This window comes from Pongo abelii, chromosome 17 (genome assembly GCF_028885655.2).
Source record: "Pongo abelii isolate AG06213 chromosome 17, NHGRI_mPonAbe1-v2.0_pri, whole genome shotgun sequence".
In the NCBI taxonomy this organism is placed as follows: Eukaryota; Metazoa; Chordata; class Mammalia; order Primates; family Hominidae; genus Pongo; species Pongo abelii.
The window spans coordinates 21,168,820-21,194,517 of record NC_072002.2 but is presented as its reverse complement, the minus strand read 5'-3'; the positions used below and the strand labels follow the sequence as shown (position 1 = coordinate 21,194,517).

The following is a 25,698-nucleotide window of genomic DNA, read 5'->3' as shown; positions in this document are numbered from 1 at the left end:
TTGGTGTGAGGAAAGTCACAAATTAAAAAAATGTTGCTTCCGGCCCAGATCCTAAATGCTAGTTCTCAGCAGCTACGTGGCTTACCATTCACCATTTCCACCACTGCCAGCTGCCAGCACCTCCACAGATCACAGAGATGTGAACAGACAATGGAAAGCACTCTTAGCCTTGCAGTGGTCTATATTTTTTAGGAACCAAGATTTCAGCATTCTTTATTACCCAGCACGCTGTGTCCTTTGCAGAGTTCAAGTTTATGTTACTGCCAGGGTCAGACAGTCATTTGCTGCTGCTGCTGCTGCTGCTGCTTCCTGAACTGGATGCATTAGGAAGCTGCTGTCTGAGTGTAGGAATGTCTTGCTAAGAAAGCAATGTCTTCCTTCATCCTTTTCTTTCTCCCCTCCGCGTGTCCTTGTTTTTGTGTAATGCGGGAGAGGGTTAGAGCTATAGAGATTATATATACACTATCCGTGCACATTATATATATGTAGATATACCCCTATCATGTCAGAGATCTGCATGTCAGTTTTTCAGCAACTAAGGTGCCTCATGTTCTGAGTTCAGCAGATATAGGAACCAAGCCGCCCCCTCCTGCACTTGATGCTCCCACCTTTGTTGTGCCTCACTTAAAATGGTGCTTTTTTCAGTTGTCTGTCTTTTCTTATGTTTTTATTTGTAAGGTGCTGTATATAAGTTGAATATATTATGCACATATCCTACCCAATGGGTAGAACAAAAAGTTGTTAATACTGTAATATAATGTATAGATGATACCAATTTTAACAGAAATGGCATAGAATTTGTGAATGCCTATGTGCTTTGTCCTCTTTTGTAAGGAAATTTGCAAATGGATGCATACAGATTAAAGTCTATGTAGTTTATTTTCCTATTAAATATCAAGATTATAACACAAGAGAAAGAAGTGTGAACAAACAAGCAACAGTTTATGACCAGCGTATATATAGCAATGGAAAGTTGCATCTTTGCTGTGAAAACACTTTAAAGAAAATACTTTTTAAAAAATCCCACAGCTTTTTGGTTGCCACTAGACGCTTCTTATTTTAATCATTTTAGTAAAGCTCAGCTGGACCAGTGTTAGTTACATTTGAGTCAGAAAAATGTTGTTTTTCAACTTGCTTTATAATCTCCTGCATCTATCTATCTCCTGCTGTAGCATCACGAAGGTGTCAGGCCTCAGTGAAAAGGGCACATTTTTGTTGTTAATATTGCAGAAACTGTGTCAGAGGAATAAGTAAATCAGCCTGCAGCAGAGGACTTTGTTCAGCTCCAGAGGCATCTGTGACCGTCTGTGTCCAAGTCTCTCTGTGCCTTTTTCTTTTACAAACTGAAGCTGTGGAGCCAATGAAGTAACAGTAGAGATTGTAGGGAAAGAATACCTCAGGAAAAACAAATCCACTTACAAGAAGACCCTGTTCTTAGAAAAAGTGTTTAGTTATGGGTTAGCACTAGAAGAGACTTGGCTGTCAGCCAGCCAAGTGAAGGACCTCTCATCCATTCCCATTCATGTCCCATCATAATCCTGACCCAAAAAGCAAACTCGGTTTTGCCATCAGTTAGAAATTACGTTTTGAATTGTATATTGTTACATCTCTCTTCCAGCTTAGTTTTTAGTGTCTGATTGTGACCTCTGCATTTATCTTCAAATACCCTAATTTTAAAACAAAAGAACAAGAAAAGTTTATAACAACACCGTGTTCATTAAAACCATGGTTGAATCTTGGGTGTGGGCATCCTTTCGAGTGTTGTCCATAAGAGCAGTTCGTGGAATTTTGCCCATCTGACCCATATTATCAGCTTATTCTGCCACCAGAGAGTCTAATAAATTCCAAAGTTTTTATTTGCTCCATGGTGTATGTTCTGACTTTGAAAATGTCAGATTCTATAATCATACCCCTAACATCCAGGAAACAAATGACCGACTATCCTTAAACTGAAATTGACTCTACAATGCAACTCTTAATGCTGAATGGATTAAAAGTCAGCCCTTTTAGTATCTGTTTGAAAGGGCTGTGAAAAGTTGACACTCTTGTTGTTGTGGATCCTGCGTGTCTAGACCCATGTGTTGGTTCCATCATATACTGTAGGGTGCACCCCTTGGGATTCAGCATTAAGAACTGAGGCTCACTGTTGTCAGAAACAAAGCTCCCACCCCCCAGGTTCAACCTTGTGGGAGAACCGTTGAGCATGAGAATGTTCTAGACTCAGAGGTACTAAAATTTGTTACCACATCATTGCTTCCTTTCTACAGGACGAATTGAGGCTTAAACTTTACTGTTAATGATACTGGTTCATTTTAATGTGCTTGTTGGTATGTTGCTATTTTTCATTTCATAGCTTTCAAAAATCATGCTAATTGTATACTTGTCTAGTTTAAGGCTATTTTAAAATATGTACAATACTATTCACAGCATTTAGTTCATTTAATTTTTATTATAAAGCAATCTACTAAAAAAGTACAACTGTATTTGAACTTTTCAATAGTTGGTTGTGAGCTATGATAATCAAAAGTCATTAAAGTCTTTTTTAACAAACATTTGTGCTTACTTTTCAACATAATTCCCAGTTATATACAGAAAAAGATTTCCACCTGTCACGTATCTGCCTCTTTTACCTGAGCAATGGTGATGTAGTTCTTAGACCTAAGGTCTGTAATTGCAATACTTTTAAAGAAAGATGTTGCTCTAAGTGCTGTTTGTTAGTTATGAAATCAGATTTTTCTGCTTGTTCTTAATGCTGTGGTCAAACCATAGCACAAAATCATTAAAAATAATCAGCGGCATACATTTGTCCCTTGGGTTTTTGTTTTGTTTTTTCTTTATCTTTCAGCAACAAGGCACATGCATGGGGAAAATGCTGTGTGTTTTAAGACCTGTCTCAAAGAAATACTTCCTATGGCTCCCTAGCTAAACTTCCTACTCAGCTTGTAGTCACTCTGACTTTTCAAAAATCACTACACTTCATATTCTACTAGAAGCAATTCTGGTCAGATCATGATTCTTTTCCCAATGCTGGGTTCTACACAGGTCATTCAGACAGTCATCAGGTCCCCTCATGCAAGGAGTCCCCAGGGAAACTGCTCACCCCGCCTGAGGCGCCCAGGGAGGACTTTCTAGATGCCTCAAAGTCTTTGGGTGGCTGTCACACAAAACCGAAATGCTCAGCCCAAAATATGAACAAGATTCCTAACAATGACAACTATTCCACAATGGAACAGACCCCCTCAGTGTGTGTTTTAAATTCCTTGGCATTGGAGGTGTCTAGTCAGTGATAATGTAACAACAGAGAGACTCAATTTCCTACACCGAGAGACTAGAATAGTATCATCTCTATGCTCTAAATAAGAATATGGGTTCACAGATGATGACTGTGTGTGCACAAAACCCCACACAATCTACCAAACTACTAAAGTGGATTTAGCATGGTTGCAGGATATGCAATTTATTTTTGCATTTCTATGTACTTATAATGAGCAAATGGAAACTGAAATTTTGAACATACCATTCAAAATGATATGGGCCCCAAATTCTGGTATGGGCCCTAAATTCTAATGGTACATCCACTTTAGATTCTGAATTAAATTCTTTAAGATTATTTTGGAAAGGGGATTTGAAGAGAGCTATAAGAAGGAAGAGAGCAATAGGAAAGTTTCTTTCCTGTCAAACAGCAAATAGTCACTAATTAACCACACCACACTCTGGAATAAATTCTGTAATCTCTGAATTTAGCAAACCATTAGAGAAATATTAAAGATAACCCCCGAATTTGCTAACACTAACACTATGCAAACTTTGTTCCTGGAGACAGCTCTGCACAGAAGGAATGAGGGGAATCCAGGCTTGGGATCCCTGCTTATGCAGACCATAAGCAGCAAATCCAGTAAAACCTGGGACTGGTTTCTCACAACGGAGACACAGGGCTCCTCTCTCCCCCACTGTCCCTGGGAGGCTGTACCAGCTGTCACTTTGGAAGCTGTCTCAGAGCCAAGGATGTGGGAACTGTTAGCAGAGGAAACAGGCAAATGAGAGAAAATACAGAAGATGTATGCTGAGCTGGTTCCCACTACGGGCCAAGGGGTTCAACCACACTTGAGAAACCATGCAGGCTGTGCCTCTGAAGGACAGGAGGCTGAGACATCTCATCTGCCCACTGCTGAGGAGAGCCCTTACAGGTTCATCTTCCCAGCCACCCTGGCTGTAGACTGAGCAAGCTCAGAAGGCTTCAGCAAAAGACCTGAGACAGAAAAACAAAGGCTTGGAAGTGCTTGGAAACTGCTGGTGCACAAAGGAACCGCCCACTCTGGCCGGAGCTGAAGTGTGGGAGCCAAGAAGCACCCGGCTCAGATGCCTCGGAGACAGCGCAGACCAAGCGACAGACAGAACGGGCGGGGGTGGAAGGGATGATGGCAGGGAGAGAGGGCAAGCGCTATGTCCAATGCCCACACCATTGCTTTCTGTCTGAACCCCCTCCTTGACGATGGTCTTGACACCACCCTGCCCTGGGCCTCCTTAATGCTCCAAAGCTGATGAATTTGGGGAGTTCTCCATTGTACTTCAGTGCCACCTGACTGTTCCCAAACCCCTCCAACTTCTGAAGCTAAGCAATTCCTGGCTTTCTTTCACCCACTTATTTTAGTCATTTGTTTTGCAAACAGAAGTGTCAACAGCTGAGCAGAATCCACCTGGCCACACACTCACCTGGTCGCCCTCTCCCCACGGCCAGGGGGCCCGTCAGAAAGGCACGCTTGAAATAATCCCCTGGAACCTTCCAGAGACCCACCCAGAGTGGGCCACGGAATAAAGCCCCCATTCTGCTCTCCCACGACAACACGTGCACAGCGTATGAGTCTGTTGCTGAGAACATTCTAATTAGATTTCCTTCACTACACTGCCTTGATGTTTTGTTTGAATGGATTCTAATTCAAACACACATTTCAAACAGCTTCCCAAAAGTCTTAATGTCATGTTTCTGTCAAGACTCTAGCTTTTGCCTTAATAATGCAAACCTCATTCACCCAACTTTACACTTTCATGCTAAAAAAATCAGAAGTGCAAAAGCTCAGTTTTTGAACATAGCAGAGTGGTGACTAAAAATACTTTCAAAAGGACTTACTAGTAAGCACATACATTTTTTTTTATTATTCTAAAAAAAACCTGCCGCTGTATATAGCGGCTCTTCTATCACTTTCCCTGCTTACGAAGCCATTTTCATTTACAGAGTTGTATTTGTCTCCACTGTTACCAGTCATCTATAAGCACAAAACGTTCTGGCAACCTACACCAGCACCTACAGCAAGCCACTCCACGCAGGCCCGGGGGCCAGGGCTTCTGCGCAGTAGGTGAGGTGCTGTCTTTGGCGTGGGATTCCCAGGTGATCTGGCTCCTTGAATATTTCCTGCTTACAGTTAAAGGGCAGCACAGGCTTTGAATCTTAATAGACCTGGGTGGTCCGAATATTAGCTTCATCTCAAGTTAATTAATGTCCCTGACAGGTTTTAAAGTCTCATCTATAGAACAGCAACAGCGATACTTACCTGGCAGGACAGTTGTGAAGACCCAAGGAATGTGCACGCCACAGGGCCTGACATGTGGGGCTCCTCATGAACCATGGCTGTTATCGCTAAAACTTTCATGTTCTAGGCTGGGCGTGGTGGCTCACGCCTGTAATCCCAGCACTTTGGGAGGCCAAGGCTGGCGGATCACGAGGTCAGGAGATTGAGACCATCCTGGCTAACACAGTGAAGCCTCGTCTGTACTAAAAATACAAAAAGTTAGCCGGGTGTGGTGGCACGCGCCTGTAGTCCCAGCTGCTTGGGAGGCTGAGGCAGAAGAATCACTTGAACCCTGGAGGTGGAGGTTGCAGTGAGCTGAGATCACGCCACTGCACTCCAGCTTCAGTGACAGAGCAAGACTCCATCTCAAAAAACAAAACAAAACAAAAAAAACCTTTCATGTTCTATATTTAATTTAAAAATTTTTTGCCCGAATACAACAGATTTGTAAATGCCCTTTGCCTTTGGAATGCCCTCCACACTAAATGGCTGCAGCTTAAAATCTCAATGAAATAATCACAGCACTCTGGGAGGCTGAGGGGGGCTGATCACCTGAAGTCAGGAGTTTGAGACCACCCTGGCCAACACGGTGAAACCCCATCTCTACAAAAATACAAAACTTAGCCGGGCATGATGGTGGGTACCTGTAATCCCAACTACTCAGGAGACTGAGGCATGAGAATCACTTGAACCCAGGAAATAGAGGTTGCAGTGAGCCGAGATCATGCCATTGCACTCCAGCCTGGGCAACAGAGGAGACTCCATCTCAAAACCAACCAACCAACAAACAAAAAAAATCCCAGTGAAATAAACAGGTGCTAATTTTATTATGCCCAGCAATGAGTACCACAGGGGCTTAGAGCACCGAGTGACAAGGAAAAGACCAAGTCACTGGGCCCAGAACTTCCTTTCCATGAGTTCGAGATCAGCCTGGCCAACATGGTGAAACCCTGTCTCTACAAAAAAATACAAAAATTAGCCACGCATGGTGGCGGGTGCCTGTAAGCCCAGCTACTCGGGAGGCTGAGGCAGAAGCATCACTTGAACCCGGGAGGCAGAGTTTGCAGTGAGCCGAGATGGTGCCATTGCACTCCAGCCTGGGCAACAAGAGTGAAACTCCATCTCAAAAAGGGCATTCCTAACTTCTGAGGGAACACCTATCAATCATCAGAAAGCCATTAGGAGATTATATTGGCTGTACAGAAACCTAAAGAGGTGGCAGGCAGTCTTACACTGCTGGGGTCATCAGAAGGGAAAGGAAAGGGAAATAGAAGGGAACCACCAAGAAGATATTGAAGCCAAAAGAGCCACAAGGCAGGACCCTCCATTAGAAATGCTTATAGAAGGACCCCTAGTATGGGGTAATCCCCTCTGGGAAACCAAGCCCCAGTACTCAGCAGGAGAAATAGAATGGGGAACCTCACGAGGACATAGTTTCCTCCCCTCAGGATGGCTAGCCACCGAAGAAGGAAAAATACTTTTGCCTGCAGCTAACCAATGGAAATTACTTAAAACCCTTCACCAAACCTTTCACTTAGGCATTGATAACACCCAAAAGATGGCCAAATTATTATTTACTGGACCAAGCCTTTTCAAAAATATCAAGCAGATAGTCAGGGCCTGTGAAGTGTGCCAAAAAAATAATCCCCTGCACTGCAGGCCATACATTACAATCCCTGTATCTTTAACCTCCTTATTAAGTTTGTCTCTTCCAGAATCGAAGCTGTAAAACTACAAATAGTTCTTCAAATGGAGCCCCAGATGCAGTCCATGACTAAGATCCACCATGGACCCCTGGACCGGCCTGCTAGCCCATGCTCTGATGTTGATGACATCAAAGCCACCCCTCCTGAGGAACTCTCAACTGCACGACCCCTACTATGCCCCAATTCAGCAGGAAGCAGTTAGAGTGGTCATCAGCCAACCTCCCCAACAGCACTTGGGTTTTCCTGTTGAGAGGGGGGACTGAGAGACAGGACTAGCTGGATTTCCTAGGCTGACTAAGAATCCCTAAGCCTAGCTGGGAAGGTGACCGCATCCACCTTTAAACACGGGGCTTGCAACTTAGCTCACACCCGACCAATCAGGGAGTAAAGACAGCTCACTAAAATGCTAATTAGGCTAAAACAGGAGGTTAAGAAATAGCCAATCATCTATCGCCTGAGAGCACAAGGGAGGGACAATGATCGGGATATAAACCCAGGCATTCAAGCCGGCAATGGCCACCCCCTTTGGGTCCCCTCTCTTTGTATGGGAGCTCTGTTTTCACTCTATTAAATCTTGCAACTGCAAAAAACAACAACAACAACAACAAAAACCAAAAAAAACCCAAAAAACTCCATCTCAAAAAAATAAAATTAAAAATAAATAAATAAATTACATCTGTTTCTTCTACTTCATCACTTTAGTTATATAGTTGTTCTTTTAATGAAGCACACTGCAGTGGGGGCGGAGATTATTATAGCCTTTGTAACAAAATGTGAAAACCCAGAAGGACCTAGGGAGAATAAATGGTTCAAAATCATTTGGCTTCTTGCCTTGCTTCCCCGACACCCTCTCCTGCCCTTCCTCCTTTCCTCTGGCTTTCCTTGTCTGAAGGATTCAGGGAAAGCCCACATGGATCTGGACACTGTCACTCACCATTCTCTCCACTTGCCTAGCTCAGTCCTGAAGCAGCCCTGGATGCACCCAGGGTCCTCGGGCAGCCTCTCCTGTTGACGGGCCTTCTCGTTCTGCGTTCCCTCTGCTGACACTGGCCGACCCACCTCCTTCAGGAATGATATGTGCAAGCACTTAGCCTTGTACCTTACTGACAGTTCCACTCTAAACCCCAGAACACAGTCTTCCTGTCTCTCGCTCTGATACTTCTTTCACCATCTGCTGGTCTCCCTCTGCGAGGGTTCCAGCCAAGGAGAACCGGAGATGGGAGAGGCAGGGTGCCTCAATCTGCTGGGTCCTCAGCAGCCTGATGGAGGGGCCACCGCTCCTACAGGGTTTTCACCACACTTGCTGTTTAACCACCATGAGTGACAAAGGCAAATGCCACACAGCAATTCTAAGCCCATCAGGTGCATGAGACAACAAACACCGCTCACAGACACTGCGGAGGGCACAGCCTGGCTGTGTAGCAGGCACTGCAGTGCAGAACTGCCCAAACAGTGTATGAGGGGCCAGGATTTTTGTTTGATTTGCATTTTATTGTGGTAAAAATACTTAACATGAGAGCTACCCTCTTACCACATTTTTAAGCATATAATACAGTACAGGTTTTGTTTTAAGGTTGGTAATTTTCATGGAATTCAGAGGCCAACCTCTATATTTTGGTGAAAACTAACAGTTCTTAATCTGAACTATTCAGCACTAAAATTTTCCACAAATCTCAGCTTCTGATCACTTCAGATGTTCCAGTGATTGGTAGCAATTAAATGGAAAATTCCAATCGGAGCTGGCTCAAGTATGCCACAAGTACAGGATCAGAAGCTATGACCACTGTCTGACCCTCCTCACAGCAGCAAAGCAGGAAACAGCAAACTCAGTTTGTACCAACGGGGCAATGGAGAATTTCCTGAGGTCAAATCCTCCTTGGATGTGTGAAATATTTAAGCTTAGACGCAAAGAAACTAGATTTAATAACTGTTGCCATTACTTGCCTTCTAGTACGGATTTGGATGTTTCAAAATAGTGGCCAAGCACAGCGGTTCACACCTGTAATCTTAGGGAGGCCAAGATGGGAGGACTGCTTGAGGCCAGGAGTTCAAGACCAGCCTGGGCAACATAGTGAGACCACCGGCTCTACAAAAAGCGAGCAAAGAAACAAACAACAAAACTGAAATTAGCTGGGCTTGGTGGTGTGCACCTGTAATCCTAGCTACTTGGGAGGCTGGGGTGGGAGGACTGTTTGAGCCCAGGAATTTGAGGTTGCAGTGAGTTACGATCCTGCCACTGTGCTCCGGCCTGGGCAAGAGAGCCAGACCCTGTCTCTAAAAAAATAAATAATCAATTAAAAAAAAAAGAAAAGGGGCTGGGTGCAGTGGCTCACACCTATAATCCCAGCACTTTGGGAGGCTGAGGCGGGTGGATCACGAGGTCAGGAGTTCAAGACCAGCCTGGCCAAGATGGTGAAACCCTGTCTTTACTAAAAATACAAAAATTAGCCAGGCACGATGGCAGGCACCTGTAATCCCAGCTACTCGGGAGGCTGAGGCAGAGAACTACTTGAACCTGGGAAGCGGAAGTTGCAGTGAGCTGAGATCGCGCCCGCCACTGCACTCCAGCCTGGGCGACAGAGCAAGACTCCATCTCAATAAAAAAAAAAAAAAAAAATATATATATATATATATATATGTAATTTATATATATATATGTAATTTATATATGAAAATAGCTACCTAATGGCTTTGCCAACAGCAAGCCCACCCAGAAAGTGACAGACATCACTGAACTGGCTCACATAAGTCTCCCATCTCACAGTCCATCCCAGGTGAAGGAGAAAATGAAGCTGGAGCATGAGAAATTTTAATAAATACATGTTTCCTTCCTGCAGTCAGAAACTGAGGTCACAGAAGTGACTATCGTCCCATCCTATCACTTTAAGGACAAAAAGATGAAAAGAGATCTAAAAGAAGCTGAAAGCCAAAGAAGATGAAAGCACCAGCAGAGGAGGAAGGTAAGGAATATTTATAATAAATTGACTCAAGCTTCTGTCTCCAAAAATACAAGGGATTTCAGAAGTCCCAAAGTCTGGTCTCTTACCTGAATAATTGGCACCAAAGGAAAGCACTAAACTGGAAGTTGAGATCCCAATTTTAAATCCAGTTCTTTTGTATTTCTTTCTTCAATTAAAAATACTGGTTCTAATGTGACCCATGAAATGTCAAATTCATTGGTTCTATAGGCGTAGGGTTTGATTTATGTTGCAGAAAACTATTAATCTAAAATGTGTTTGAAATGCAATTAATGAATGTTTCTCAACAAAAATTGCATTAGGTTTTGTGGACATATTTGTTCAATAATATTCTCAACTTTTTGTTGGAATATGAGACTTTTATTTCGGGACCAAAAGAAGTGAGGAATGCAAACTGCGACCCATTGTATCCTGCATCTTCTTGAATAATGAGAGGATAAGAAGTGCATGTTGATGCAACACTATGGCAACAAAGCCCTGTAATTCCAGCTCCAGGCTGCAGCTGAGCACGTGAGGACTTTTGGCACCCTTATCATAAGTAAGAGAACCAGAGTCGCCACTATTCTTAGAGAAGCAAAGCAACTGCACTAATTAAGTCACCATATTAAGTGTCCAAAGAAAATACTGACTCAAATGGAATAAAATACACACTAGTCAAAATATGCTTCAGCCATTATAAAGTCACAAATCTTGTACATAGAGGAGCACAGACAGTAAGGCTGAAATACATGTGTATGAGAAAATGCCATGTGTTCATTAAAAAAAAAAATCACAGGTTCTAGAGTATCACAGAAGATACAGAATTGCCATGATTTCTTATCACATGCTTAGAATAGCCTTTACGGAACTATCAAAATAGAGGATAAGGCTGACTTTTGCCATGTATTTGATTAAAAAATGAGGGGAAGTTCATTTTATCAAAATAAAAAGGATGAAGTTTAGGTTTTAATGTTGTTTCTCTAAGAACTAAAAATGGCCTAGTATCAGTCAAATGCAGCTGGAAGTTCACTGTCTTTCTGGAGACAGCGTGCCTATCCTCCCCTAGAGACTGCAACAGGGAGGCCCACACAGAAACGTCAAGCAGAACGTGTACCCGACACGCTCAGGGCAAATTTGTCTTTTTCTTTCTCACTTCAAAGTTTTTCTAACATTTACATTGTTCAAAATCCAAAAGAGAAGAAGCTGGACAGAGGGAGAGAGAGGGAAGGAAGAGAGGTTGTGTTCAACGCTCACTTTCAAGGACAGTGAAAATCTGCTTTGGCTGCAGGCAGGACGTGTCTATTGTATTCAACTTTTCTTATGGGGCACGTTGTTCCAGAGAAAACGCACTGAAACCTGCTTCTCCACAAGCGCCCTTCATCTGTAGAGACTTGATACTCTGAGAATGCCTCTGGCGGCCTGTGCATCTCTCCACTATGACTGTCCAATCAAGTCATTGGAATAAAGAACAGGCTTCATGTTATACACTGCCCTGGAGGTTTCTGAAATCAGGATGCATTCTTTCTACTAAGAAAATAATTCTTATCATAATTGCCATGAGATAATTATGATCTGTAATTATTATTGTTGGTGGCTGTCAATGATGCATAAAGAAGAATACAGCTTGATTTTCAAAGCCTAACCCTGAAGAAGCAAGACAATTAAAAGCTTGTTTTGACTAGTTAAAATGAACAAACTTGACACAAAAGTCACAAAGGAAAAATTCTACAGAGGGAAAATATCATCAATTGGCCTGACTCAGCATTTCTCAAATACAAGTTACAAGTGCCAAGTGCAGGGGAAAGATCTTTCAAGAACCAGAAGGTCAGGCCAAAATTCATGATTGCAGATGAATTCTGGGAAGAAGGTGTGGTCCCCCAGACCATTCAAGTCCAGAAAGGAAGAATGAGGTCTTGACTCCCATTGTCCTCAGGGAACATGATGCAGTACGTTCTGCAATCTCATTTAATACTAACTTAATACTACATAACAAACAAATGATCCAAAAGAGAACAACGTTAACATCTGCAGAATGAATAGGTAAAATTCCCCACCTCTGGTTCTATAGATTTCTGGCTCAGGTGGTTGAATTCCAAGGCAGGCAGCGAAGAGGCTCCCACTTCTCTGAGTGCACATGTGCTACTCAGGCATCCGGGCCAGTATGATCTGACGCACTGAGACACCTCCATACTCATAAGGACAACTGAGTAGTGAGCTTTCAGTACCAAAAAATATAAGTGACTTGCAAAAAAGATATTTAAACAGGTACAAACAACTTTGATGACATTTAATCTATTTTATTTTAGGCCTTATAGAAACTCAATTTTGAAAATAAAAAATAAATGAAGGCCCCCATTTCAAAAAATGAACTTTGGCCAATAGAAAAAATATGTCCTCATTACCTAACAAGTTATATTTTCAGAAGGAATCCTTTAATTCAGAAATGCGTATCTCACAAAAACATCTTCTCAACATATTTCAGAAAAAGCAGGAAAGATGACTTTTTTTGCCTTATTGGCTAAAAATCATCTTCTGTCCATTCCATTATAATTACTATCTTCTACAGCAGCCTGATTCATGTCTGAATTGGTTAAGAAATCCTGAATGACCCAAACCTAACACTAAGAACACAGAAAGAAGCTCAATGTATCAAATATACAATTTTCTTCTTTTCTTCAAACACCTTTCTGCTTATACTATTAAGATCTTTAAGGCCGGGCATGGTGGCTCACGCCTGTAATCCCAGCCCCTTGGGAGGCCAAGGCGGGCGGATCACGAGGTCATGAGATCAAGACCATCCTGGCTAACATGGTAAAACCCTGTCTCTACTAAAAACACAAAAAATTAGCCGGGTGTGGTCGCGGGTGCCTGTAGTCCCAGCTACTCGGGAGGCTGAGGCAGGAGAATGGCGTGAACCCGGGAGGTGGAGCTTGCAGTGAGCCGAGATCGCACCACTGCACTCCAGCCTGGGCGACAGAGCGAGACTCTGTGTCAAAAAAAAAAAAAAAAAAAAAAAATCTTTAAAATTCCTGGAATTATTTTCTAAGATAATTGAAACAAGAGAGCCAGTACCTCCATTTCACCCTGAGCATAAAGCATTTGTAAATAAGTGTAGATTCTGTGACAAATAAACACACGATTATATTTCAAGGGATAAATTTATTATTTTCACTACTGGGAGGTAGGTAATCTCAATATAAGCATTCTTTTTCTCCTTTCTTGAAATCTGTAAACAGCACCCTGTTGTATGTACAAAAGGCTGTCTCAGTAAAATACATTTTTTGATGTGGTTGGTTTTGCTCTTATTCCTGAATAAACTAAGTCTCTCACCTAATCCATCTTTCATTTCAAATATCAATTTGCTTAGCAAACCCTTTTTGTGCATTTTACATAGGCCAATCTCAGTCCTAGCTCCCTCCCCACCCGGTCAACACACTTTGCATAAATGCAGACATGCCTTTAGCCAGGCATGGTGGTGTGCACCTGTAGTCCTAGCTACTCAGCAGGCTGAGGTGGGAGGATCACTTGAGCCAGGAGTTCAAGACTGCAAGTGAGCTATGATCATGCCACTGCACTCTAGCCTGGGTGACAGAGTGAGACTCTGTCTCAAAAAAATAAAAATAAATATAAATATAAATATAAATATAAATGTAGACATATAAGACACAGGGCTGCTTCTGCCGAGCGCTCGCAGTTCACAGAGGTTATAGGTGAATTAATCCCAAGTGTAAGGTGTACTGTAAATGAAATGAGGTCTATTATACACAGCAAACTATACTGTATATGTTCTCAATTATTTAACTTGGCATATTGGTACTATATTCTGTTAGCCTGCTATTAATACTCCAAACTCAACATATTACAGGGGTCCCTGAAACTTAAGGACTAGGTTAGCAATATGCTAGCAACAACATTTTTGTAACATTCCTGGTGCCAAGTAATACAACAGAACTTCTCACATCTTCAGAGAATTTTTTACTAGAGAATTTCATATCATTCAAGCAGTAACTCATTGTCTATTAGATAAACACAACATGATCATGAAACTGGATGGCAACAAAACTCAAATGGACTAACAAAAGATGTCTATGCAGGAAAAGCAAATTTTAGTTTCAGGATTATTAGTAATAAGAACCTCCAATTTATCCCCACTGGAAAATATGCAACATGAAAAGTAAAAGGATATTGTTTTAGAAAAATTCCATATAACACAAGATTTTCACATAGTCTCCAGTGGTTAAAAAGAAAAAAGAAACAAGGAACGTGTTTAATCTTAAAAAATAGCACTTAAACTTGCAAAAATGTGAATTATTTGATAAATACTTAAAAAACATGTTAATCATGTTTAGATTTGAAAATGTAGCATCAATGTGAAGCAGTACATTCAATCCTCTGTATCAGGAGACAGAGGTGCTGTCTGCCCAAGACTGCAGAGAGCAGACACAGCTGCATCTCTCAGCACTCTCCCCGGTCCCCAGGAAGAAAGATTCCAATCACAGCATATTCATTTAAAAAGTATTCTAATATAGTAATTAGACTCATCAAATACAAACTTTTTTCCCCCTTTAAACTATTCTCTAAATTTGGCCAAACTAAGTATTTGATACAAAAATCCTGGCAAAGAGCAGGGGTCCCTGCGGGACTGTGTGGCAAACCCAGACATTCTCTTGCCTTAGCAGATAAGTCAAAACAAGGACAATCTAAGAAGAGGCCATTCCCTCATCCAATTAGCAACTGAAGGGTTAGAACTGAAATAATCACTGTTAGAGCATAGGAAACAGACACATACATACTCAAACACACCCCACCAGCCCCGCAACGCTCACAGATGACAACGGCTGAATTTCATTACAAGCAAATGATTTAATGATAGCTTTGTTAAGACGGTGAAACCCCATCTCTACTAAAAATACAAAAAAATTAGCCGGGCGTGGTGGTGGGCGCCTCTAGTCCCAGCTACTCGGGAGGCTGAGGTCAGGAGTTGGAGACTAGCCTGGCTAACATGGTGAAACTCCACCTCCACTAAAAATACAAAAATTAGCTGAGTGTGGTGGCACACGCTTATACTCCCATCTACTTGGAAAGCTGAGGCAGGAGGATCACTTGAACCTGGGAGGCAGAGGATGCAGTGAGCCGAGATCGCACCACTGCACTCCAGTCTGGGAGAGAGAGAGGGAGGCTCCGTCTCAAAAAAAAAAAAAAAAAAAAAAAAAAATCAAGTAGAATGCTCAAACAAGGATATTTCCCTTCAATGTAAGACAAAAAGCAGCAGCCACAATTTAAAATTTTACTCCATAATGAAATCAGCATGAATTCTGAAACTAAGACATTGGGAAATTGCACTGGTTTGCTGAGGCAAGGCCCATGTCTACCCCAAGGAGTTAGCAGTCTCCATGACAACCTGACTCCATTTTTAGTCTCCCAAACCTTTTTCTGCTTGAGAACCATGAGCTTGAGTTACTGCTGACAAATATTTGATTTTAACAATGAACTTAAGGTTTAATGATTTTTTACCTTTCCTCTGAAAGATTAGTTGAAAAGGACACAAATGATTCACAACAGAGGTTTATGTTTGAGGTGATCACCACCAATACACACTTTGAAAAGTACCATCACCATATATATATTTGCTTTAAAAAAATTATGACAAGCTTCAGGTAAAAATAATTTTTAAAGGGTCCATTTTTCATTTACGTACAATCAATACATCTTATTTACATATATGACTGAATCTTTATTCTATTTTCTTCATATAAGATATTTTAACTGGTAGGTAATTGCTCTATTCTGTTTTTATAGAAAGACTAAATACCTTCTTATTTACAGGCAGTTTTGATGATGCTAGTTTGTCTCCAAATTATGTACTGGATATAGTTAAAATCTTAATGAATAACATAAAAATTAAGATCCGGTATTAACAGCCTATTTTATGGGTCACACTGGATATTCAAGGAGTCAGCTGTCTAGTGTGTGTCAATTACAGCTGCAACAAAACAGAAATCAAGTGTGGTTCTGAAGACCTTGAAAAAGAAGTCTGACTTCTAAGACATTAACCACTGCTTAATACTGCTACTGATGGGAAATTCTTACACTGGGTTCATTTCTTCCCTTGTAATAACACTGATTTTTCTAGTGATATTTAACTTTAAAAAGGTATTTTACTTCTTTAACCCTCAGAGAACTAGTATATTTCGGCAACTAACCAAAAAAATAATCAGACACATGTATCCTTTGCCCATAGTTTCCAAAGGGTTAAAGTGCAGGAATTTCCTATACTGCTATATAAGGCACCTTATTCCACCTTTTTCTTAAAGGAAACTTTTTCTTTGGTTTCTTGTAACTTTTCAGTGAGTCTATCTTTTGTTTCTTCCATTTTCTCTGTGATAAGCTCCTTTGTCTCTTCCATCCTGTCCTGCAGATACTCCTTGACGGGTGGCGGTGTGGACATGTAGCCATGACTGCGCAGATACTTCACAGTGACAGATGTTCCTCCCAAAGTCACGGTATACCGAGCAGGTGTTGCAATCTTAAGCAAAAAGCAAACAGAGGCAAATCAAAACCTGGTTATTACTGTCATCTTAAGCAAAAACAAGTTAAAATTAAAATTCTTGGTATAACCCATCAGAATAAATTGCCTCATTGTTTCACAAAGCTAATGTAGTAATATCCTATACAGTTTTCCCTCCTAACAAGAGATATTTCTTCTGTAAACTCATTTTATGAATGTTTGTCCTCTACACAATCCTGACCCAGATAACAGAATCACAGCACTGATGTCCCTAATCGCATGCTAGTAAACCTGGGGGACAGGTCAACCTGGAAATCAGAAAGAGAACTCAGTACCAGTAAAAATAACAGAGGAACACATGTTTCTATTCCTTAAAAGCCCTGCCATCCTGCCAAATGCTTTCTATCTGGAGCTAAACTAGAACTGAATGTCTTCAAATGGTGAGAGGCAGAGCATGGAGCCACTCTCTGTTGGATTTAGGTTAGCGTCACTTACAAATCCCTTTCCTTTGACTTTTCCAAACCTATGCTACCTTCTCATCACAATCTACCCTGAGTCTCAAATCCTAGCCAGTAATTTACACGAGGCCAAAAGTAGTAAAATGGCACACCTGCTGCAGACATGCACAGGTTTAACGTTAATTGGAACTTTTAGGACCAATACTAAATAGCAGATGACTGGTCAAAGAGAACCATAAAAGTAAAAAGGCTGCATCATATTCTAAGTCAAAAATCAGGCTGGGTGCAGTGGCTCATGCCTGTAATCCCAGCACTTTGGGAGGCTTAGGTGGGTGGGTCACCTGAGTTCAGGAGTTCAAGACCAGCCTGGCCAACATGGTGAAACCCAGTCTCTAATAAAAGTACGAAAATTAGCTGGGTGTGGTGGCAGGCGCCTGTAATCCCAGATATTTGAGAAGCTGAGGCAGGAGAATCGCTTGAACCCAGTGGCAGAGGTTGCAGCGAACCGAGATCGTACCATTGCGCTCCAGCCTGGGCGACAAGAGTGAAGCTACCTCTCAAAACAAAACAAAAAACATAGGTGTTGGCAGGTACAATGGCTCACGCCTATAATCCCAGCACTTTGGGAGGCTCAGGCAGGAGGACTGATTGAGCTCAGAAGTTCAAGATTAGTCTGGGCAACATAATGAGACCCTGCCGTCTCTTAAAACAAAAAGAAAAAGAAAGAAGAAAAAGAAAAGAAAAATACTTAGCCGGGAGTAAGTGGCATGTGCCTGTAGTCCCAGCTACTTGGGAGACTGATGCAGGAGGAGTGCTCGAGTCTAGGAGTTCGAGGCTGCAGGGAGCTGTGATTGCACGACTGCACTCCAGCCTGGGAAACGGCAAGATCCTGTCTCAAAACAAAACAAAATGCATAGGTGTGTTGTATAACAAAACTCTGAAAGAGCTGTCTGCTTTATCTCTAATTTCTCTCCTAAACTCACGTTAAGCAAGCTTTCACCCATACCTCTTCACCAAAACTGCTTTCAAAGTCACAGTGACCTCTACAAAACTAAATCCAGTTGTCAATTTGGAACCAGCCCCTGAACCACTGGAACCATCCCACACAGCTTCCACCTTCCCTTCACTTGGCTGCCGGCCCTCAACTTGCTGGGCTTCCTTCTAGTTCATGGCGGCTGCTCATTTTTGCCAATTCCTCCCCTTTCACCCACCTCTGAACATGGTGTGACAACAATCGATCCCTGGACCTCTTATTTTCTCTACCTATCTCACTCTCTGGTCTTCAGTGCCATCTATACATGGATGATTCTTAACTTTAATCTCCAGACTGAACTTTTCCCCTGAATTCCAGTATATACAACCACCTCCATTTGCATATCTAACAAGATCTCAAACTTAATGCAGATGAGTCACTTAATAGGGATACATTCTGATAAATGTGTCATTAGGTGATTTTATTGTTGTGTGAAACTTCACAGAGTGTACTTACACAAACCTAGATGGTGTAGCCCTCTGCACACTCAGGCTACAAGGTATAGCCTATTGCTCCTAGGCTACAAACCTGTACAGCACACTACCGCGCCAAATACAGTAGGCAATTATAAGACCACAGTAAGTATTTGTATACCTAAACTATCTAAACGTAGAAAAGGTATAGTAAAAATATGATATTCATAAAAACATGGGACCTATGGGACCATCACTGTCTGCAGTCCATGGTTAACCGAAATGCTGTTGGGTGGCACATGACTGCATGTTCAAAACTGACCTTCGGATCTTCGACTGTCCTACTTCAAACCTGCTTCTCTCAAAGTCTTACTCATCTCAGAAAATGGCAATTCTATTCTTCCAGTTGCCCGGGCCAAAAACTTACAAGAAAGCTTCAACCCCTCTTTCTTTTCCATAATTCATATCCAAACCATCAGAAAACCCCAGCAACCACGTCTTTAAAATATATCAAGAATCCAACTACTTCCTGCTACCACCTGGGTTCTGGCCACTAATGCCTCTCAACTACAATACTGTAATCACCTCATCTCACGCCAGGTCCCTTGGTTTCTCCCCGGATCCTGCCATGGTCTGTTAATAGAGCAGCCAAAGTGATTTTGATGGAACGGAGGCAGGATGCTTAAAATTGTCCAGTGGCTTTCCATGTCTTCAGGGTAAAAAGCAAAGTCCTTTTAAGGGCCAACAAGGCTGTCCTGATCTGATGACACGCCATTCTCTGCCCTGTTCACTGATTCCAGACACACTGGCTTCCCTGCATCCCTCAAATACTCCCAGGATCCTGCAGCCTCAGAACTTTGTCTTTTGATTTTCTCGTTTGGAATGCTCCTCCCTCTTGGAGGAGCAACTCTCTCACCTTCTCAGCAAGGTGTGTCATCTCCCATTGAAAAACAAATACCACAAACATACCCCCATCCCTGGTTTCCTTTCTTAGCAGTTACCATCATCTATGTACACATACTTTGTGTGTGCATGCATTTCTAACTTTATCTTGTCTCCCCAATCCACTACCACTCACTACACTATCAGCCCTACGAGGCAGGTATTTTGCACTGTCTTCTTTGATTCATTTATTCCCAGTACCTAGAACGGTACCTGGCACACAGCAGAGGATGACTAAAACTCTGGGTGTATTTCAAAGAGATTATGAGGCAGTCAGTGACTACATCCCACAGCCAACTGCCACCAGACCATACATGCCATACTTCATTTGGGGACTTTGTCTTGTTGAGCAATAAATCTGTGTCTGTTGCTCTATTTGAGAAACTGGGGGTTACAGATAATACATAGGAGAATCCCCTCCATATCTCCTACTTCACAGAGGAATACTGAAGGGGAAGAAACACCACTGGCACTCATCTCCCTACCATGATGCCTACAGCTTCATTTTCAATCCCAACTCCACAAACATGCGCTGAGCATTTTATTCACCTACAGAACACAATACCAGGTGCAGTGAAAAAAAACAAGAAGACATGATTCTGAATTCCTGGGAGCTCCTAATCAAACAAACACTTAACACCTAGCACACACTGTGCTATCAACTGTCATGCTATGGGAGTGGGATAAGGAGCAATTAAATTAGGGAAGGTTTACATCAGCATGATAGTTTGACTTACTCGGGTTAAAATTATACCCACCATAATTAGAAACTTGATAATTTTTCAATTTAATAGACTTTAATGTAGAAAAACTCAACAATTAAACGTTAGCCCTCTCATCAAAATTATAATAAAAGAGGAAATCTACCAAGACTTCAGAGGATGCTAATGAGGATGACAGAATGAAACAATGCTACTTTTGAGTAATGCTATAAAACTGTAATTCTTAGATATTCTTATACAACAGAAGTAAAATAAAATATCTAGTTTCTAAGTGTTTTCAACTTTCTTAGGTAGAAGTTTCATAGACCCTCATAAATATTTGTCAGTTTAGAAAATGAGATTAATATGGCTAAACTCCACAATTTACAGTGAGTCTTCCCTTCCAAAATAAAGACCCATAGGCATAGAAGCTATCAAGATGATGCTGTCAGGCCGGGTGCAGTGGCTCTCGTCTGTAATCCCAGCACTTTGCGAGGCCGAGGGCGGGCAGATCACCTGAGATCAGAAGTTCGAGACCAGCCTGACCAACATGGAGAAACCCCGTCTCTACTAAAAAAACAAAATTAGCCAGGCATGGTGGCACATGCCTGTAATCCCAGCTACTTGGGAGGCTAAAGCAGGAGAATTGCTTGAATCTGGGAGGCAGAGGTTGCGGTGAGCCGAGATCGCGCCATTGTACTCCAGCCTGGGCAACAAGAGCGAAACTTCGCCTCAAAAAATTGTCTGAAGCCAGAGAATAGTTATAAAGATTATCAACTTTTAAAATGAAACATATGTTAGGTTAAAATCTAACAGAAAAGGGTTTATCATATAAGACAATTTGGATTAAACCTATTTTACTTGCTAAGAAAAGATGAATTATTAAAAACAGTAAAATAGGGGGACCTCCTCTTTTGGCTTTGGAGGCCCCCCTCCTTCTGTCTCTGTAAGGGGAGCTTCTTCCTTCCCCTTCCTTCTTGCTCCTTCTTGCCTATTAAACTCTCTGCTCCTTAAAACCACACACAACACAAAACAAAAAACAGTAAAATAAATGCTAAATTTTGCTAACAAGTCAGGTGGCATGCAGATCACTGAATAAGAAAAAACAAATACAATTATACTTAAAATCATTATAACTCCATTTATCAACAGGAGCGATGTCAAACAGATGACTACTACCATGGAAAATCACACAAGTCTAACAGTTATCTGATCACAGGAAGTTATGAATGATCTACCAATTTTTAAGGCATTTCTTCCTAAAACCACATTTTTACTTCCACTTTATTTTGTTATCTTGTACTCCCAGCTACTCGGGAGGCTGAGGCGGAGGTTGCAGTGAGCTGAGATGGCATCACTGCACTCCAGCCTGGCAAACAAGAGCGAAACTCCATCTCCAAAAAAAAAAAAAATTATCTTACATTATTCACCAGACATATCAGAGATGAAATACAGTGTTTCAAGTTACAAAATACAATTGGAAGCTAACATGGAGTCTCACAGGAAAGTGAGCAGGTCACCACCGGTGAGTTCTGAGGAGCAATGGGTTTGTTACAGTACCCACCTTAAACAAGGCATATGCTGTGAGTGCATTTCCACTCTGGGAGTTTTTCAGGATGCTTACCACACTGTCAGGTAACCCAATGAGTTCTAGAAAAGGAACGACATTCACTCCTCTACAAAAAAAAAAAAAAAAAGGAATTTTCATATGTACAAACTTTTAATGATATTTTCAAAAATTATCTGAAAATACCAAAACCACACTATAGTTTTATTAAATTTTGCTTAAAAGTTGATTCTACATTATCAAGCACTTTACCTTCACTCTAAGAGAACATCTTACTTGATGTACAATATGCAACATGCACACAAACATCACATCACACGGTATCTTACTGCCTACAACTTCTATTTGCTTCATGTGGGCATCCTAGTATGTTTAGAAAAATAGAGGCAGTTATTAGAATAAAATTAACAGCTTTAAGTAAACTATGAGAAAAGGATCAGAATCATTTGCCTGGTCTTAGTTTCCTCAACCAAATACCACTTCCTTAGAATGCTCCAACTCACATTTTAAGACCTAAAATTTTTACCTTTAAAATTACATGGTTTTTTTGTTTGTTTGTTTGTTTTGTTTTGTTTTGAGACAGAATCTTGCTCTGTTGCCAGGCTGGAGTGCAGTGGCACGATCTTGGCTCACTGCAACCTCTGACTCCCTGGTTCAAGCGATTCTCCTGCCTTAGCCTCCTGAGTAGCTGGGATTACAGGCACACAACCACCACGCCCAGCTAATTTTTGTATTTTTAGTAGAGACAGGGTTTCATCATGTAGGCCAGGATAGTCTCCATCTCCTGACCTCGTGATCTGCCCGCCGCAGCCTCCCAAAGTGCTGGGATTACAGGCGTGAGTCACAGTGCCCAGACAATTACATGTAATTTTATGTGTAAAATTGCATTGTAAAAGCAAGAAATATTTTAACATCACTTTAGTGTGTTATTATGCAAAGAATAAATGACACTATGGGTTTGATGAAAACTTCAATTACTCTAAAAGGATGCTTCTATTCTATTAACAGACTTAAGGCAGGTGAAGGAGCAATTAACATATACCGCGACAAATTTCTGGAGACAGGAGAGAAGGCAGAGAAAGTCTCCAACCTGAGCTGTGACTTCTTCGTTTCCAGTTTCCTGATTATTAACATTCCTGAGCCCTGGCTTATTTCCAGTTATATTCCTGAGCCCTGACTTCTTTATTTCCAATTTCCTGATTATTAACAGTCTTGAGCCATGACTTATTTCCAGTTTCCTGATTATTAACATTCCTGAGCCCCGGCTTCTTTATTTCCAGTTTCCTGGTTATTAACATTCCTGAGCCCCGGCTTCTTTATTTCCAGTTTCCTGGTTATTAACATTCCTGAGCCATGACTTATTTCCAGTTTCCTGATTATTAACATTCCCGAGCCCTGGCTTCTTCATTTCCAGTTTCCTGATTATTAACATTCCTGAGCCCCGACTTCTTTATTTCCAGTTTCCTGATTATTAACATTCCTGAGCCCTGACTTCATTTCCAGTTTCCTGATTATTAACATTCCTGAGCCGTGACTTCTTTATTTCCAGTTTCCTGATTATTAACATTCCTGAGCCCTGAATTATTTCCAGTTTCCTGATTATTAACATTCCTGAGCCCTAGCTTCTTCATTTCCAGTTTCCTGATTATTAACATTCCTGAGCCCTGGCTTCTTCATTTCCAGTTTCCTGATTATTAACATTCCTGAGCCCTGGCTTCTTCATTTCCAGCTTCCTGATTATTAACATTCCTGAGCCTCGACTTTATTTCCAGTTTCCTGGTTATTAACATTCCTGAGCCCTGGCTTCTTCATTTCCAGTTTCCTGATTATTAACATTCCTGAGCCGTGACTTCTTTATTTCCAGTTTCTTGATTATTAACATTCCTGAGCCCCGACTTCATTTCCAGTTTCCTGATTATTAACCTTCCTGAGCCCTGGCTTCTTTATTTCCAGTTTCCTGATTATTAACATTTTGCCACAATGGCTCTTGCTCTCTTTGGACACTGTTACCCTTCGCCCCTAAATCAGAACGAAGACATTCACCTACATAAGCATCACGTTTATAACATACACAATAGTCTACAGTTAATATATAATCTAGATTACAGTTTCCTAAATTGTCCCAGTATGTCCCTTATGGCTATTTTTCCTGTCTCTCTAGTCTGCTTTTCTCTAGAAGTGCTTCTCAGCATTCTATGGTGGGCAGCATGCAGGCTGGCTACTTGGAAGGACATCTCTCAACTTGGGTTTGTCTGATTGTTTCCTCAAGATGAGATTCACGTTAAGTACTTTCCCACAGGAAAACGGCAGAATGGACACTGTCCACCCCAGCACATCACAACAAGGGACACATAAAGCCAGTCTGTCCATCCTTAGTGCAGCAGGACGAGCTGCAGACAAAACCCCTCAGACACTGAGTTAAAGAAGGAAGGGCTTTATTTGGCCAGGAGCATCGGCAAGACTCACGTCTCAAAAACTGAGCTCCCCGAATGAGCAATTCCCGTTTTTTTTTTTTTTTTTTTTTTTTTGAGACAGAGTCTCGCTCTGTTGCCCAGGCTGGAGTGCAGTGGCGCAATCTCGGCTCACTGCAAGTTCCACCTCCCGGGTTCACGCCATTCTCCTGCCTCAGCCTCCCGAGTAGCTGGGACTACAGGCGCCCGTCACCACGCCCAGCTAGTTTTTTGTGTTTTTAGTAGAGACGGGGTTTCACCATGTTAGCCAGGATGGTCTCGATCTCCTGACCTTGTGATCCACCCACCTCGGCCTCCCAAAGTGCTGGGATTACAGGCGTGAGCCATCGCGCCCAGCCCCTGTCCTTCTTAAGGGCTTACAACTCTAAGGGGGTCGCGTGAGAGGGTCGTGATCGACTGAGTAAGCAGCGGATACGTGACTGGGGGCTGCATGCACTGGTGAACAGAAGAGAACAGAACAGAACAGGGATTTTCACAGTGCTTTTCCATACAATGTCTGTAATCTACAGATAACAGATTAGGTTCGATCTTTAACTACCAGGCCCAGGGTGTGGCGCCAGGCTGTCTGCTTGTGGATTTCATTTCTGCCTTTTAGTTTTAACTTCTTTCTTTGGAGGCAGAAATTGGGCATAAGACAATTCCAGGAGTGGTCTCCTCCCTTATTAGTATTACTGAGTTTGCCTCTTGCTGAAGGCAGGGTCGGTAACCTCCACCGTAAAAGCAGCTTTCCCTATGTCATTAAGAAAGAGCATTGCCTAGATCTATTATGATTATGGTAGTGGTAAACTCTTAATTTATTTTTAATATTAATTAGGGAAAAGATGTCCCACTCTGTGACTTCACCATAATACTAAGCAGTCAGGGAGCACCCTCGGTAGATATGGCTGATCATCCTCAAGAAAGGACTATTAAAATTACTTATCATCAGAAGTCAGAGGAAACCAGAACAACTTAAGGAAAGTTTAAAGAGATGAATTAAAAAATAAACTATGAGTCCAATCTCATTTCTTCTATCTTCATTCTTTCTTCTATCTTCAGTTTCAATTCTTTTTCAAATCTCTTTCTAGATAACAACTAAATCTCATTAAGATAAGGTTTAGGCCAGGTGTGGTGTCAAGACTTGTCTCTATAAAAAATTTAAAAATAAAAGATCATACAAACAATGGACCGAGACTCCAAGCACAAGCTGTATTGTCACTGGCCTGCATCCTTTGTCAGATAAAGAAGCAAGCATCTAGCTCCAATTTTTTTTTTTTTTCTTAGATGGAGTTTCTCTCCAGGCTGGAGTGCAATGGCGAGATCTCGGCTCACGGCAACCTCTGCCTCCTGGGTTCAAGCGATTCTCCTGCCTCAGCCTCCCAAGTAGCTGGGATTA

At 41.7% G+C, this 25,698-nt stretch overlaps 1 protein-coding gene across 2 annotated transcripts in view; it reads right to left on the bottom strand.

Annotated features, from left to right (window-relative positions):
- Positions 1-13,369: 13,369 nt before the first annotated feature.
- The window catches only part of FAM210A (family with sequence similarity 210 member A), a 60,560-nt gene continuing 48,231 nt past the window's right edge, over positions 13,370-25,698 (bottom strand). Inside the window, 2 exon segments of one of the 2 annotated variants that reach the window (NM_001131422.1) lie at positions 13,370-16,756; positions 21,850-21,961. In NM_001131422.1, the coding sequence (NP_001124894.1) occupies positions 16,523-16,756; positions 21,850-21,961 (346 nt within the window). In that variant the 3' untranslated portion in view covers positions 13,370-16,522. 2 annotated transcript variants of the gene reach the window in all.